This window comes from Hoplias malabaricus, chromosome 6 (assembly GCF_029633855.1).
Source record: "Hoplias malabaricus isolate fHopMal1 chromosome 6, fHopMal1.hap1, whole genome shotgun sequence".
NCBI classification, from domain to species: Eukaryota; Metazoa; Chordata; class Actinopteri; order Characiformes; family Erythrinidae; genus Hoplias; species Hoplias malabaricus.
Window position 1 is genome coordinate 31,910,236 of NC_089805.1, and position 18,146 is coordinate 31,928,381.

Genomic DNA, 18,146 nt, shown 5'->3' on the forward strand with positions numbered 1-18,146 from the left:
GCTGACACCAGCCTTACATGCATGAAGGTTTGAGGGTTTTTACATCATTCTCAGCAGTAATGTTAGCTCTGTGGCTGCTGCCTTCCCTGACAAGTAGCAGAGTGTGGCCACTTTAAAAATGTCCACATAGTAAGTAAGGTGGGTTGGTCTTGTCTTTAAACTGTCTTTAAAAATGGCCAGCTACTGCTGTGTTACCAGAGCAGAATGTGCATAGACAGGTTTACAATAGTTAAAGATTGTAAATAGATGAGGTTCAGTAACCTGTAGATAGTTGTAAAACGTTACATCAAACTGATATCATTTAAAGGTTAGTATGTTAAAACTCATTCTCACAAGAAATGCCTTGTCTTGAGACTCGCAAGTCTTCAAAAGACCGATGTGTGCTGTACTGAGAGTAAAAGCGGCACTAGTTCACCTTTAAAACGGGAGCGGGAACATCTGCCCATCCCATCTCTCCTAAAATCATACCCCAACCCACACCGCCGCTGACCGGTAGAGGGCGCCGCGGAGCTGCACTCGGAGCAGATCTGCGCTCAATCGACTCATTCACCGCAGCACTCTCCGCAGCTCTCCGGAGCCTCACGAGCTCCTACAGACAGCATGCACGCGATCTGTGAAACGACAGCACTGCGAGGAGCTGCTCCGTGACCTGCGCGCGCACAGAAACCCAAACGCATAGAGGAGCGGATCGTTCACCACAAAGCAGCGGATTACAGACCAGAGAAAGTCCCACGGTTACCGTTCAACATGAAGAAAAGCCATCTGGTGAAGAGGGTAAGATTAAATGCTGAATGACTCTGCGCTGTTCCTCTCAGTTCGGTGTTCTTTTCTCCAGCGCTCGTGCACATTTCTGAAAATCAGTTATTCCTGGCTACGGCTGTATGCCACGCGTTTCTGTGTCAGACCTGTGAAGCTGTAAATTTATGGCACCGTCTTAAACCTGTGTTGGATGATTTTGGTGACTCCTTCGTGTTGTATTTAAGGAAGAGTAGCATTAACGGTTTACAATTGCTTTACCACTCCTATAGGCTCCTATATATGGGCGGTGTTATCTTTGGACGATAAGCGAAGGTAAAATATCTGTTATTTCAGCCTATGACAGAGTGTTTAAGGTAATTAGCCACACCCTTAAAGTGAGCCACAATTAACGACCGTCCTGTTGAGTCTCTATTGCCAAGATCATCAGCACATGGCATATTTATATGTAATAGATCAGTATATCAGGGTGGGTTTAATAGGGAGGAGAGGCTTTTCATGTTTAATACCCCTGTTATATAAGGCTGGGATTTACTCTCTGTCCACGCAGGGACTTCAAGATGCCAACCAGCTGTCATCGCAGCCGGACAAAGTAGGCTGGATCCGTAAGTTCTGTGGCAAAGGCATTTTCAGAGAGATATGGAGAAATCGCTTTGTGATGCTGAAAGGGGACCACCTTTACATATTTGAGAAAGAGGTGAGTTGAGTTCTCTGAAACTGAGATTGTAGCATAAAGCATAGTTTATGTAATGTTTAAAAGACTCATGTCAGAATTATTACAAGAAAAGGAAACTGGTTTGGTGTTGTGTCATGGGTAATAACAGGGTTTGATTTCCTGCCTGTTCAAGAAACACTGTTCAATATACACCATCCAGTCCATACATCATATGTAGTGACTGATTTCTAAAACCAGCTGTTTTGGCTTATTGTTTCCATGATGTTAAATCACTGGCATACATCCATTTATTCATATCCACCTACTGCAGTTAAGGTGCAATTACTTGTCATTGTACAACGCACAACAAAATGTGTCTTTGGCATTAAACCCATCTCTGACAGTGAACACACACACACTAGTGCACTAGGGGCTGTGAACACACCCAGAGCAGGGGGCAGACATCGGGGGGGCAGACCGTTTAGGGGTTCAGTGCCTTGCTCAAGGGCACTTCAGCCATGGATGTTCCTTCCTGTCCTGGGGATCGAACCAGCAACCTCCTGGGACCAAGCCCAGTCCTCTGTCCATTAGGCCAAGGAGTGTTTCATTCTCTACTATGTTTTGAATAAGGCACAATACAGGACAGCCAGTCAGAATAGAGGTCATTTAAATATTTCAGTTTCACTTTTTAATTCTATAGGATTATTGGAAAGAATAATAAAATACCAGATTTTCTTTGTTGATGTGCCTGTCTCTGGATTTTGAAAATTCAGTGAGCACAGTCACTTTCTTTAATATACCTTTTGATATAATAACTCCTATTTATAGCAGTTTTCTGCGGTTTCAATTCATTATTGTTCACTGCTGTTGGGACACATATTGTTGTTATAATTTATATTATATTTAGCTGTAGATCTGTAAAATATCCTATGCACATTCTATGCCAGAAAATAATTGAATGGCTACTATGTGATTGCTTTGTGGGCATTTAATGCTGCCAAAAGACTGCATCAAGTTGAGTATAGTGCATTTGATTATGTAAGAGCTGAGCTTTGTTACAACATTCGTTGGTCTCTTTTGCCTTCTGAATAGAGTAACCACCACTGTAAGACTTTATTCTCCAAATCCAATTTCTGGTTTAGTGGACTGGTATCTGTTATAAAATCAACTGTGCACTTGACACCTGAGCACGTCAATGATGGTGATTTTCAGAGAGGGTTAACAGTGGCTCTCTCGTTATAGCCAGAAGGCCACTTAGTTTTCCAGCTCTGTCACTTGGGGTAGAGAGAGTGAGGTCTGTACCGATAAAATGAGTTACATACTACCCCCCTCCACCACCACCCCAAAATCATAACCTAGTCTATGCCTTAATCCTTAAGATAACAGAAATCACATCAAAAATGTTGCTGAGTGGCTTGCCCCTCACTGGCTCAGCTGCAGTCTTTTGGATGAAGTACAATTGCCATTACGCACATTAAGAGATCAAAGCCACAGCTGCAATTCTTTTTTGTGCCTGAGGATGCCCAAGGCTCTGAATGCAGAGCCATGACACCCCCACATGCACGCGCACACACACACACACACACACACACACACACACAAATACACATGAATACACTCAGCCATTATCTAACTGCAAACCACATTGACATTCCAACATTTCAGTGAGCTTTAATAAAAGCACATTCAGATAATAAAATAAAGTACATCAGACAAAATGATGTTTGTGCAGTCAGAAATCACTGTGTTCTTTAAATGTAAGTGTAGATCAGTTCCAGCTGTATCATTACTTGTAATATCTGTTTAAGCCTTTTATACACAGAACATTTTGTACTGCATTGATGATGCTGGCATTTCCTGGTGGGGTTCTCTTTTTGAAAGCAAATGTGACAGGATGTGAATTGGTTTTGTCACTCATCCTTTCATTCAGAAAAAGCTCTAGAGTATGATGCTTAGTAAAGATAGCTGTTACCAACATTTGAGCAAGAGCCAAGCTTAGCATTCCATCCTTTGAGCAGAACTGTCCTTTGATGAAACAAGAGGCAGGTTATGATTGCTTGGTTAACAATGTTTTTTGAGCCATTAGATTACACATCTTACTTTATAATGCATGTGATGTGTTTGTGAATTTTTCATTTTCTCTCATTTGATAAGCAATTTGATTGCTGAATAGGAATCTGATATATAAGATTTTTTAAATTTAATTTGTCAATATAGTAACCAAAATTTTGAATATTCAGCACAGTGTATATCTTGTATAGACTATATAACAGAGTAGATAGTGTTCATTATGCATTGAGCTTCCAAATATCCATGTATACTTGTAAAAGTAATTCTAAACATCTGTAGTCTTATTATACAGTAACTACACAGTAAACCGTACAAAAACAGCATTTTTATTATTTTGGAATAGTAATATTAAGGGGTGGGCAATATGACAATTCTCTCACAGTAAATCACAGACGTTGTCAGCACTTAAGAACACTGTCCAATTTGTTGCTTCATCACAAAGAAATCCTTAGGTTAAGCTCACTATGTGAAATGTTAAAGAATCACAGTATTCATAGTTTTCTATAGTGCTTTTTTGTAAATGAGACACTACTGTTTCTCTTTCTGTACCAGTTTACAAACCTGTATTTTGTATTGTGAAGATGTTTTTATGCCTGCCCTTTATTATTATAGCAATGTACGATGAATATCTACCCCCCTGACAGGTCTATGAATGCTAAGAGGCTAAAACATTATCTTTACACCTCTTAATACTTATAAAAAACTAGCAGCTCCATGACATATAATCTATATGTGTTTTAAGATAACATCCATTGGTAGCATTTCAGACCTCAGGCATGCTGAGTTATTTTTGCCATCAGCAGAGATAGTGTCAGCAGGTTGCATCATGCTGGTGGTTTTGACTGCCTCAGGAGTGTACAGCCCCTTTGGGGGAGAGTAAGGTGTCCTGAAGCTGGCAACTGAGTGACAGGACACACTGTACACCACCATATTCTTTCACTTTGCCCGAGACAGCCCTGTGCCTGCCAGGATAATGTCAGTGGAAGTAACTGTATGATGTGAAGCATTCTCATTAGGCATATCCTCTGTATCATGGAATTTTGGTAAAAAGGTACCTCAGTATGTGCTTGCCTGAGTTTTGAACTGTATGTGGAGTCAAGCTTCTTGAGTACAAGTGTTTTTATGTTCAAACACTTGCTATATGTCTGGTGTGAATAATTGATGTGCCTGCACTTACTGTATGTGGGGCTTCAGTATACTGTAAATAGGATGGGCAAGTGTAATGCTTGCACTCCTACACATAAACCATGCTAAACCACAGGCTATGTTATATAAAATGTAAAATACATTAGACATATATTTGCGGTGAATCAGCTCTGTAATAATAATCATACACAGGATACGATGTAAAAGATCCTGTGCCAATCCAAGCACTACATAAGGTCCACCCCACTCCCTTCCTACCTACAGCCACAGCATTCCTGTAATCTTTGGCCATTTAAATCCTAACCCGAACCAGCAGAGTTGCTGTGGCTGTTTATGGTCCGATCAGCAACCAGCTACACCTAACACCAAAGCTTACTCACTGGACCCAGTTCCTGTGTACCCAACTCAGCCACCGTGTCCCTTCACCAGTGTTTCGCCGAATGGTATAATACATATTTTTTTAGTATCTAGAATTAGCATACAATACAAGGTAGCATAAGATAATGATTTGTTACAGCACATTATAGAGTGGCAAACACATTGCTAATAGAGTACTTAGTTGCAGACTTTTAACCATAATAACAATTACATTTAAACATCATATATCTGTTTTTGATCTTCAGTTCACATTGACTGTAATTCCAGCCATTGTCTTGGCATGTATTAATTAGCATTTTTGTATTAGCAACAAATGGTAGCTCTGGATTATTTTGATTGTTTTAGATTGTATTAGGTAGAAATTATCCAACATAAATTTATTAGCTAACAAACACATTTTGAACCAGGATATGTTTAGTTAGGTCAACAATAACGTGCTGCTCTAGAATCAGCTTTACTTTGATTGCATGAGTGGCAGGATATTAAGTGAATCCTAATACCAGCTCAGCCCATCCTGAAAGCTCTCATCAGAACTGAATCACGCAACCTGCTTTACATAGCGGTATCACTGTGTGATTTATGTATGAGCTTTGTTATTTGAAGTATAAAAAGGAACACAGATCTAACACAGGTTTATTACAGATGTAAATGAGCCTGCTGCAACATCAGTGTAATCACTCACACAGTGAATCATGATCTTTTACTTTGCATAGCATTGTCATTTGTTTGGAGTGGCATAAGGCTGAGAGGTTTACATATGCCCATTATTTTAATGATGTTGATTTCTATTTTGGGAGAGCTGGCTGGCCTCAAAAGTAATGTTGCCAACCAGATTTAAGTCTGTTTTCCGCTATGATTCAAGGGATTTTGCAAATCCATTTTCCACCTTTAATTCCAACCTAGTTTGTACAAAAATAAACCCTCTCTGGCATGTAATTGTAGGGTATTCATGTTGACTACAATTTGGAGCCAAACTAATAGGAACTACCTTTATGGCTCCCCTGTGAAGCCATTCAGTGCTCAGTTTGCCATGTGTTTACAGTGCATACTTTACTGTAGAGCAGCCATGTTTGTAACACAGATTCTGTATTTTCATTTCTAGCACAGCATTCCAAAAATCATTAGTTCACTGCTGGAAATTTGCATCTTCATTAGGCAGCCAAGTCATACAGCCACCCCTCATACAACAAGAGACCTCACAAGTCTTTTATTTTCAGCATTGCTTTTTCAGAATGATTGTCCAAGCATTTTAGTAAAAGCAAATGCAAAATTCATAACAGCACCATTTATGGAGCATATGTTTCCTTTTTTTGTGATATTTTTACTGAGCTGAATGTCTCCGCAGTCAGTATAATGTTTGTTGGTTAGTGGGTTATTTTTGGAGGTGGTTAATCCTGGGATGAGGATGGCCCCCTGCCTGAAACGTGCTGGGCCAACAGCAGGAGAGTGAAATATTGATGTGATGGAGGCAGGCCAGGCATGTTCCTTCAGGGGTCTTTTGCCCCATATTAGTATTAGCCCATGCATTCTTTCTCACTGTAAGCTTACACCACTCTTCTTTAAACTCAGGAGGTTGGTTAACTAGGAGGAAAGAGGTTACACATAATGAAATGTAACATATATACAGGGACTTCTCGTGTGTATATATATTTATGTATTTTTTTTTTTTTTTGAAGATAGATATTCCTCAATATATTGCAAAATGTCTTTCTGCTAATGAGGGTGCGGCTGGTGCACTTGTACTTGTGCTGTTTGATATTACACTCCCGAACTCGATCACTTTGATCATTTTGACTTGCACTGGCTCACTGACAGTGGATTCCTTTGTTGCTCATTTGTGTTGCTATGGTGAATGCCTAGCAACCATACAGAATTCTAACCCAGTATGCTGTATTTGCCCTTGTACCATTCTAGTGAGCTTATGAAGCCAATAAAGTCAGACTGCCATACAGAGATACACTGAGATGTCTTTTTCCACACATATTCTTTCTCCATCTGGAGTCATGAACTGCTGTGCCCTTAAATGTGGCCCGCTGGGAATTGTAGGTTCAAAAGGGAATGGCTTCCTGACACACTCTGAGACTCAATAAACCTTCTCATTTTTTACTCAGTCAGATTTAATGAGGATTGACCTGTGATTAAATGAGTTGTTTTCACAGACGGGTCAAGTAAAGGGCCAAATAAAAGGAAAAGAATTTGGAGGAAAGGAAAATATTTTCCTTTTAGCGAAGCAGGATTTTTCTTGTTGTACTTTCAGTTGTAGAATAACTTAACAGAGTAGTGAATTATCAAGAATATTTTAATTATGCATGAAATTTTAACATAAAAACAAAAACCTATATAACCTATAAGCTTTCTAAAGTTACAAAATGGTGAATTTACAGAAAATATGAAATTCTTCCTAAATTTTAAATAACAAGATTTTGTTTTCTGGACCAATTTTCTTAAAAAATTTTCCATGTGATTTTCACAAAGCGAAGCTGGCATTATCAAAACGTTTCAAAGACGCCACGAAAAAAATGTTTTAATGTAAAAAAAAAAAAAAAGGTTTTAATGTGACAGCCATGATATACTAAACAGCACAATGCAAATCAATATGATGTAATCTCAGAGCAGTACAAGAGGTCAATTTTAAGAAGAAAAGGTTTGAAAGCAGTAAAAGCTGTAATAAAATCTTTGCATTTTTCAAAACATGAATTGCATAAATGCAAGATTGCAAAGAATTTATGTCTTTTATCTTCTACAATAGTTAATATTGTGAAATTATTCCGGAAATCTGGAGCATGTAGATAAGGATGGACAACAATTTTGAGCTTGACATTCCAGCTCTCAGATGGCACTGTATAAGAACCATACTACAGTGCTCTAGCAAGACAATGCCAGATCTCTTTCTGTACACACTGCAAAAACATGGCTTTGTAGACACAGGAGTGTGTTTTGGCTGTCTCTTATTGTGCATCAGGAAGAGGAGAATTAGACGTCCAAAAACTGTTGACCAGCTGAAGTCTTTTATCTAGTCAGATTGGGCAAAATGTGTGTGGCAGGCATCACATTTTAAATAGGTTTATATTTACAAAACACAGTGAAGTTGTTTGGTGTCCTGTTCTCTGTGAATTTCTCCATTAGATAAATATTCTTTGTGAATTTTCAAAATCACAGATTCTTCTTTTAATTGCATTTTACAGTATGTCCCGACCATTCTGGAAATGGGGTTTGTAGTAATACATATTTCAATTGCATTTATGTGGAGTGAGCTGAAGTGATCCCTGTCACAGGATGTGCCTGGCACTAAGGGTTATCTGTAATTACCTCTATCCCTCAGGCTGAAGTCAATGTGGCCTGCTGTGTTCCATGGTCAGCAGCACAGTCAGCGTGAAAGGGCCGCAGATGGCAGTCAATTAATCGACACATAAAAAAACAGCTTGTACCCTTCTATGGGATAGAGTGCTCTGGTTGAATCGACACTGCTGTTTTTGCTCCCTTTCTGTAGATGAAGCATGATGGGAGGACCCATGAGGTGTTTGACCTGGCTGAGTATGAGCGCTCAGAGGAGGTGCGAAAGGCCAAGAGTCACAGCAAGAAGAACCTCAGCAAGTTTACCCTCCTGCGCTGCCGTCAGTCTGCCACTCGGGTGAGTCCACACATGGAGAAACAGACCAAATAAAGATCCAATATATATAAGCAATGAGGTTCAGTGATGGTTTTGTCAAAAAAAAAGTTAAAAACAATCCACATAATTTATCCTATTATCCCACATCTAGTAGATAAGCTAAGGCAAAAAAAGCATTTCCTTAGTTCCAATTTGTACCATTAGCATTGGTTACATCCTTTAAAGATCCAATCCACCATGCACATAGTTAATTATAAGTCATCATGGTAGACAAGACTACACCCTAAAAATAGACTTGTCTTCCAAAAGACACATAATTAATATATAGTTTTTCCTACAGTACTTTTTTTAACAGGTACATGCACTAATCCTATTGCTCTTGTGGAAGACAAAACACATAATGAACTCGAGCCCATCTTCAGTTTTAGCCTGTGCTGAACTGCAATGTCACAACTACATTACTCACACTAAAATATGTGTCATCCACTGTGACTGTACTGTCACTCACAGTTCAGGGTCCTTCACTTTGCACATATTTTCACCTTGTGAGGTTTTCTTAAACATTAATTTGGGTATTAGCTTTAGCTTTGACTAGGTTTCATTAAATTAGTAATTCTAGGGAGTATTCACATCAAATTTATTAGGCTAAACATTTGCTAGAGTGGCTAATATTATATGGACTATTTGTGAAATACCTTACTACTTTTGTTGAAAACATGCATGTATGAGTTGTGTGTTTGTGAGAAAGAGAAAGAGAGATCTAGGATTAAGAAATAATGTGTACCTTTCCTTAGCTCTTCTAAGATTGTTAAATCGTGCAGATTTGCCTCATTTTGCCCACTGTAGATTGGGCCAGACTTTAATTCATTTATGGAGATTTTAAGGAGCATGTGGAGATGCTTTACAGCTGAATTTGGCTGGCTTTGTGCTGCACGCAAAGCTTAAATCCAGCCAGTGCTTGTAATCCACCTCTCATGCTCTCACAACTTCTTTCAGCTCTGCCATCAGAATCACAGAATAAACAGTTGCACAGTTGATACCAGGATGTATTTAGAAAAAGGTAGATAATTAGAACACATTTCTTTTTCAATGTTTTTCTTTTAGACTCCCAATCTTGTGTTTTTGGCTGTAAGTCCAGAGGAGAAAGAGTCATGGATCAATGTTTTAAACACAGCTATTATCAGGGCTAAGAACCGTATTCTGGATGAGGTGAGCTGAAAACATATTTTTGGTGCTTTGTCTTTGTTTCTCGCTATCTAAATCTCATATTTGCACCAATAATTGTATGTTTCTTGGTTTCATCTCCCACGTCCACCCACTCTTCCTGCTTTTTTTCATCTTCTGTTTTACCCACAGGAACTGTTCATATCTATTTCTTCTCTTTTATCTCCCTCTTTTTAGTCCACTACTGCCCCATACGTCCCCATCTGTCTTCATGTCTGGGTTTGCATTCTTTTGCACCATTAGAGAGGATAGAGCTGAATTGGATAGAAAGATTTGTCTTTGTAATCCTTTTTGCAGAAACCACAAAGCACTGAAGTGGACTAAAAATGTCCTGTCATAACAGCCCCAATGCTGGACATTACTTTAAAAGGCATTTCAGCCAAACACGGTATAGCCAACCCAAAGCTTGAAGCTTTGACAGGCAAACATCAAATAAGGTCAGCAAAAGGATTTCGCTTGGCTAAGTACTACATGATTTGTACCTTAGTGAATCATCTTGTTTTATAAGAAGACATCGGTGAAAAATATAAATACCATAATATCGTTTAACATCAGATTCCTCCAATATGCAAGAAACCAACATCAGCCTTCTGTTTGAGATGTTATCTGTGAACCCTCTTTGACTGTAATCCCAACGATACTAACACTTCACCTCCTGTGAATGTGTGAAGTGTGAAGGCACACTATATTAACTCACTATAAATCTGTGAGTTAATCAGCTCCTAAATATATATATATATATATATATATATATATATATAACACATCCTATATGTGGAACTGTGAAATTAGCCAGATGTTTCCTATGTCGTGTCTTGTACATTTATAAACCTCAAGACCATAATATTTCAGTTCAGCTTTCTGAAAATATGGAGAGATTAGTCTCAAAATACTTCAAAATACGTAAAATGTTAATCCACAAATTAAACACAAGTCACAAATATGTTTCACTGTTTACAAATGAACACATCCCAAACTGTGTCTCACAGTCTGCAGTCTGTACAAATACAATTACATTCATAAATACATGTTTTTGGTTTTCATAGATATATCACAATTTTATGCCAAAATAAATACATTTGTTTAAATTGACATTGCAAATATCTGTAAAATCGAAGTCTCGAATTAAAAATTTATTTCTAAAATGTTGAATCTGCATTTGTGAATCAAGTCACTCACGTGTTTTCCGTGAGGTGCATTTGTTCATTTGTTCATTTCCTCTCGCGGGTTTTTGGATTTTGAGACTTTCCTCTCGCATTTCACCCGTTTCAAATACAAATGCAGCCTGATCCACAAATGTGGCCAACAGGCGAACGAGCTACCGCTAGGTGGCACTGTTGTTTTCCCCAGTGTCTCAGGACTGACCTGTTGCACTAAGGTCCGCAGCAAAACAACCCCCTGTAGGCGGGACTATGACTCCATTGGCTGCCGCAGTAAATGATAAACAGCTAACTCTGGCTGCTGATTGGCTAAATAAACGTGATAACCAATGAGAAGCGCACATTCTGTTTCGGAGCCTTGGGGTATCTGCCCCTCCCTCCGGCTGAGGAAGAGCATCTGTCTGAAACAGATCACCCGTTTTTAACAATCCAATCTCAAAATTACGAAACATATCAGTCCCGTATCAACCCAATAAGCAACACGGTTTTAGTCCAAATACGGGATGGTTTTAACGTATTTTATTTGACAACCCTAGTCCCCAGGGAAACTAGAGTAACTGAGTAACTCTGATCATCAAAATAAAATTTGAGCATTTAAATCATAATAGCTGTTTTGGTTCAATACATTAGTACACGGGATTCTGAACAGGAGCTCAAGCATTCATATAAAAATATTTTACAAATAAACAGAAATAAATGCTCATTTATTGTTTTATCCTGAGTAATCACAGACATCACTGTGCATTTACCTCAGATCAGTATCTACGAGAGACAAACAGGTTTGTTTTCACAGTAAAAACTTAAGTTTTAGACGAAACTACCAATATCTACATTGATATTGTCGGACTTTGCAGGTATTTCAGCGTTTTAAAACAGCAAAATCACAGAAAGTATTCCTGTTTATGTAAAATCCCCACTGTGTCTCTCCACTGCTGAGCTGCAATGTGGAGTACGCATGGGTAGTCCAAAATACTTTGGACACTGAGTTGTCACTTAAAAATTCATTAGCCAATGGGAAGGCACCCCTGAGAAAATCCGCCCACGCAAAACTCAGGCGCACAAAACTGAGTTCGCACACGGAACTCGAAGCACTCGCGCACAAAACTAAGAGCGCACGCGCAGAACTCAGAGCTCATGTGCAAAAGTTATGGAGCACAAACGTCAGAACTGGATATTTTGTTTGCAAGTTATAAGTTTTATGTTTGAGATTATTATTTTGTGCGATTCTTTTTGGCACAAACCTGATTCTATAAAATGCGAGAGGAAAGTCTCGAAATCCAAAAACCCGCGAGAGGAAATGAACAAATGCACGTCATGGAAAACAAATTCACAAATGCAGATTATACATTTTACAAATAAATTTTTAATTCGAGACTTTGACTTTGTAAATATTTGCAATGTAAATTTAAACAAATGTATTTATTCTGGCATAAAATTGTGATATATCTATGAAAACCAAAAACATGTATTTATGAATGTAATTTTATTTGTACAAATTGCAGACTGTGAGACACAGATTGGGACGTGTTCATTTGTGAACAGTGAAATATATTTGTGACTTGTGTTTAATTTGTGGGTTAACATTTATCCATTTGTAAAGTATTTTGAGACTAATCTCTCTGCATATGAAAATGACTAGCTTTTTACAAGGTTGTAAATCCAAGGCAAAGTCCATCCTTGCTTTACCTACCCTATTTTGCATTTTTCTCTTGGCAGGTCACAATTGAAGAGGAGAGCCTGTTGGCTCACCCAACACGTGACCGTGCCAAGATTCCTCTTGGGCGCCGCTTGCCCACGCGGGGTCATCTTATGGCTGTGGTGGGTGGCATTTCAGTACTGACTTTGAGTTCAGTCAGAAGAAGTGGTTGTTTTATGGGCAGATTGCTGGAAAGTACAGTCCTCTGTGTTCTAGGCTTTCAGTGAAGTCAGAACACAAATATATTTGTATTTAACAACCTAAACTTTCCTTCTTTACTCTAAGAACTACATGCTCTATTCAAATACTAAATAACTGGCCTTTCTATGTTTCAGCCAACTTAATGTGGTAGAAACTGTATTTGTATACAAGCTCTTAAAAATCAAATGCATTATTAATTTCAAATTCTATGTATGGTATCATTCCCATTTTAGAAAATGCATTACATTTTCCAGCCTGCTTAGATATAACCAGGTAATCCAGCTTGTTTGTGTGCAATTGTATCTTGAAACATAATGCTATCTCATGAATGCAAACCTAAATTTATGAGACCTAATGTATTTTATCACTAATTGTTAAAATTTGTCCAACCATTCTTTGGAAAAAAGTTGTTACAAAAGACAACATTTGTGAGTGGAACCCAAAGGTGTATTGTTCTCAGTGTTAATAATATAGGATAACTAAATAACATACCTAGAGATTATGTGGTTAACATCTCTTTCTGTTGCTGTTAGTTAACCATTAAAAATTGAAGCTAAATACTGCAACAATGATGAGTATGACTATTATCCACAGGCCTCAACTTCTTCGGATGGGATGCTAACTCTGGACTTGGTGCATGAGGAAGATGCCAGCATGTTGGAGGAGGATTATGCCGTGTGGGTGAAGGACCATCGGGGAAACTTGGACGTTTTGGCTCCTGGGCGGAAGCGTGCTGGCACAGATGTCTCCAGGCCCCGAGTGACCCCTGTGGAATCCAGAGTAAAAACCAGCAGCCTGCCTCGTGGGAGTGAGCTCTCATGGAGCCACCAAAGCCAGCATCACACCCCTCAGCCTGGCAAGAAGTTATTAGCTCAGGGCAGGAGTCGCTGTGGCTCCATGGATGATGCCCTGTCCCGTGGACAACGGAGGCCCACCAAGAGAGAAGCCTGCCAAGTCACACTGGCCCAAAGTCCAACAAGCCACTTGCAGGACCTCATCAACCAGCGGTTACAGAAGACCCAGGATCTACTGGCCAAGGTTCAGGAACATGAGCCTCAGAGAGGCCGTATGGGCTCCTACACCCATATAAGGGGTGTTGATTCCCCAAGACTTAGGCACTTAAAGGGCTCTGAGTCACCTCACTCCAAAAGCTCCAGCTCTCATAGCTCAACTCATGGCAAAAGTGTAGAATCTTCTCCTCAAATTAAGGCCAAGGAGTCACCTAGCTTAAAGACAAAAGACTCACCTCGGGTCAAGTCCAAGGATTCTCCTTGTCTGAAGTCTTCCAAGTCCCCTCACTCCAAGGGCAACTTCCGTTCAAAAAGCATAGACTCGCCTGATTCAAAGGGTTCTAACTCGCCCCACATGAAATGCATTGATCTGACCCACATCAAGAGTTCAGACTTACTTCATCCCGCTGGTTCCAGTTCACCTCATCAAAAGGGTGTAGAATTGTGGCTTTCGTGCTCACCCCATTTTAAAGGGCCAAAGGGCTTGGACTCACCTCTTTGTGAGGCGCTGGACTGGGAAAGCAGGAGAGCAGCAGCTGAACGTCTGCTGCAGGAAGCTATCTCCTCCTGGGAAGAAGCAAGGGAAGTTCTAGCTGAGGTGAAGGAGCTACAGGCCAGACAACAGCAAGCAGAGCAAAATAAAGCTGCAGCTCCATCTACACCCTCAGCGAATGGGAAACATGAAAGCCTCTAATGTCCCAGTAGTCAAAATGCTTCATTTGACCCATTGCCCTATACCAATGCACTGGGAACGTTTTTGCTACTGTTTTCCACAGTAAATTTTCTCACACTACATTATTCATTGGATTACCAATTCCCTGGTCCCTTGACTTACCCTGTAAATAACTGTATTTTTATTGCAGGTTCTTCCCTCTCCCAGTCAATGTGCACTTTGTTTGCTGTTGTAAGAGAAGATTAAATTGTTTGTTATACTACCCTCAGTGGACCTCACAGGTTTATGGTATAATTTTTAAAGTTGCCCTGAAGGTTACATCTGTTTCGGGGACTACACGATGGTTTTTCTGTGCTACATAAAACAGTGGGTTTCAGTTCTAGGTCAGAATTGTCCATGACCCAGTCACACACAAATCATGCGGTGGTGATGTTATGCTCTTGGGCTATTTGGCCATAATGTGAATATGTACTTCATTACAAGCTTTTATGATATTACAGGATATAACTTGCACAAAATTTAAAAATAAAACGATGATTTGTCTTCATGAAAGGGCAGTTCATTTACAGAAAGGAGGGGGTCTATAGCAGTTACAGTGTATATACTATATTTCCATGGCTGGTAGTCTGTATGGTGGGTTTGTGAACAAAGAGTGCTCCTTTTGTGTTCTCATTTGTACTTTTACAGCTATGACTATTTATATACTTTGCCGGTATCCAAAGAGAATTTCCATGTCTGCCCATTAGTGTGTTCTTGTGTAGCAACTCTTGCTAGGTTGAAAAATGCAGTTTAACCTACACTATGTGGCCAAAGGTTTGGGGACAATTGGTCCTACAACATTTCTTCAGCAATTAAGGGTCTTAGTAGGTAGTGCTATCCCCGTTGCCTCAGTAACCACATCTAATTACATAGGCAGGCTTTATATAAGATGTTTAAAGGTTTTTGTTAATATTTGATAGCATCCAACCACAAAGACCCAAGTGAGATCAAGTACTGATTCAAGATGATGAGCTCTGGATCACAAATGCCACTAAGCTGGCAACCATACATTCACTGCGCTATCATAACTGACTCAAGCTCAGTGGAGTACTTCAACCCCTGTCTCCATAGGCCTCACATTGTTTTGAATAATGATAGTGTTTTGGTCCATACAATCATGCCATTGAATAGAATTTTTGAGAGTTGCAGTAACTGCTTATTAAGTTCATTTTATTCTCCAGAGAAATTATGGGCTTTTAATTACAGCTGTTGAAATGGGTTACAGTGGGGTCAGCTGAACATACATCAGGTGGGTGGCAGGTTTATCTAAGTACCCTTAATTAATAGGCTGTGCATTTGCTCTTCTATTTAAAAAGGTTTATTGGAATCCATTGCTCTAAGAGGAGCATGATGTTATAACTGCTCAGATCTTACACTGTCAAATTAGATCATGCTAATATCTGATTTACTGTACATGGTTTCAGAATTTATATTATGAAAAAGCCTGTGGTTAAATAAAAATCTGTCCTTGTTATGGGTTAGCAGACTGAATGTGAATCATAGCCAGTGAATGAATAGTGACTTGGCATAGAGGCTATGGCTATCCAGTGCAGATTTGGCTTCAGTGTGGTTGGCTTGTCATATTAAGTGTAATCACCTCACTAAAAAATGAGTGTGCTTAAGATCAAGCACAAGCCCACAATGTTAAAGAAGGTAAATCCTCAGTAGCTAATTGTATTAGTACAGGACCAGATAAGTGATCTGTCTGCTGTCATATAATAACTACAAACCTCATTGCTTGTGGCCAAACTGTACTTTGACATAAAATGAAAAAAATATTTTATCTCCTATAAAGCTGCTGTTTGGGATTTGTGTGGGTTTATTACAACAGCTAATACTGCACTGTATTGTCACCATGTGCTTTATGGATACTTCCAATAAGAGCTTATGGGAATTTGCATGGATCTACTTATGAAAAAAAGTTAAAAATAGGGATGCATTAATACAACATCCATAGATATTTACATTATATAGAAATGCCTAGATTGTCATTGAATAAATATTCATTAATTCATTCATTACCTGTAACCGCTTATCCAGTTCAGGGTCGCAGTGGGTCCAGGGCCTACCTGGAATCATTGGGTGCAAGGCAGGAATACTCCCCGGAGGGGGAGCCAGTCCTTCACAGGGCAACACTCACACCTACAGACACATTTGAGTCGCCAATCCACCAACCAACGTGTGTTTTTGGACTGTGGGAGGAAACCGGAGCACCCGGAGGAAACCCACGCGGACACAGGGAGACAGTCATCCGGAGCGGGAATCGAATCCACAATTTCCAGGTCCCTGGAGCTTTGTGACTGCGACACTACCTGCTGCGCCACTGTGCCACCTATTGAATAAATATAAAATATTTTCAAATGGCTATATATCCATTACAATTAAATAAACACATGCAGTAACTCATGGATGCCTGAGCATATAATATAATGCCAGAATATTACAGAATACAAATTATTCATTCATTGTCTGTAACCACATATCCAGTTCCGGGTCGTGGTTTATCTGGAACCTACCTGGAATTATTGGGCGCAAGGCAGGAACAAACCCTGGAGTGGGCACCAGTCCTTCACAGGGCAACAAACACACACACACACTTTTGAGTTGCCAAACCACCTACCAATGTGTTTTTTGACCATGGAAGGAAACCGAAGCACCCGGAGGACACCCATGCGGACACGGGGAGAACACACCAAACTCTTCACAGACAGTCACCAAGAGTGGGATTTGAACCCACAACCTCCAGGCCCCTGTAGCTGAGTGACTGCTACACTACCTGCTGTGCCACCAATGACTAATACATGCAGAATACAAATTAAATTATCATAACATTTTGGTTTTAAATATCTTTCAAATCTAAAAATATACTGAAGCCTGTAACCTTTTTTTAAAAAAATGTTAAATTTAACATGCATTCCTATTTCTAAGTGGTGAACACTAGATCTTCGGGAATGGAAACTAGCACCTCTAACTTCTAATATGCATCACCTTCACTCATTAGAAATGTTAACTGAGTCGTAGATTGAATGCAGTTATGATTAAATTAATATTTCTCAGGTAGAATGTATCAGTATATTAAGAGCAATCCTGTCGTGCTTGCTGTTAATCCTTTTTCCTTTAGAGTGGATGGGAAAGTATTTGGCTTGAGTAACACCTCTCCACTCTGTTTCTATTAGATAGAAGGGTGCTCATGTGAAAATGAACTGACACACTTTAATATGTGAAACAAATCTGATTCATCTCCTTGGCCTCTACGCTGGTCATGCGTCTAGCAAACAGTGCATGACAGGGAGCCACTGAACCGCAGTCAGAATCTGTGATGACGACTAATGCATAATTTGAAGCATTATGGAAAACAAAGTGTGAGTCATCAATATTTAGGCTACACATGAGTTGCATGTGTAGCCTAGATATATTTTATCATGTACAACCTTGCCATCTTCACTGGTTTCTTATCAATCGATGTTAATACCATTTTGATACTTCTACAAAACTAAATTAATTTACTAGAATGACACACAAGAACTT

At 39.4% G+C, this 18,146-nt stretch overlaps 1 protein-coding gene across 1 annotated transcript; it reads left to right on the top strand.

The window, feature by feature from the left end:
- Nucleotides 1-650: 650 nt before the first annotated feature.
- On the top strand, nucleotides 651-16,210 carry plekho1a (pleckstrin homology domain containing, family O member 1a). The gene is made up of 6 exons (XM_066675050.1): nucleotides 651-774; nucleotides 1,307-1,453; nucleotides 8,496-8,636; nucleotides 9,720-9,824; nucleotides 12,716-12,817; nucleotides 13,491-16,210. Exons 1-6 carry the CDS (start codon nucleotides 748-750, stop codon nucleotides 14,598-14,600), a joined length of 1,632 nt encoding a protein of 543 aa, XP_066531147.1. The 5' UTR covers nucleotides 651-747; the 3' UTR covers nucleotides 14,601-16,210.
- The last annotated feature ends 1,936 nt before the right edge of the window (nucleotides 16,211-18,146 follow it).

Coding starts and splice junctions, on each gene's coding strand:
- plekho1a (XM_066675050.1), top strand. CDS start 748: ATGAAGAAAAGCCATCTGGTGAAGAGG. Junction 775..1,306: donor AAAGCCATCTGGTGAAGAGG/GTAAGATTAAAT, acceptor CTGTCCACGCAG/GGACTTCAAGATGCCAACCA. Junction 8,637..9,719: donor GCCGTCAGTCTGCCACTCGG/GTGAGTCCACAC, acceptor TTTTTCTTTTAG/ACTCCCAATCTTGTGTTTTT.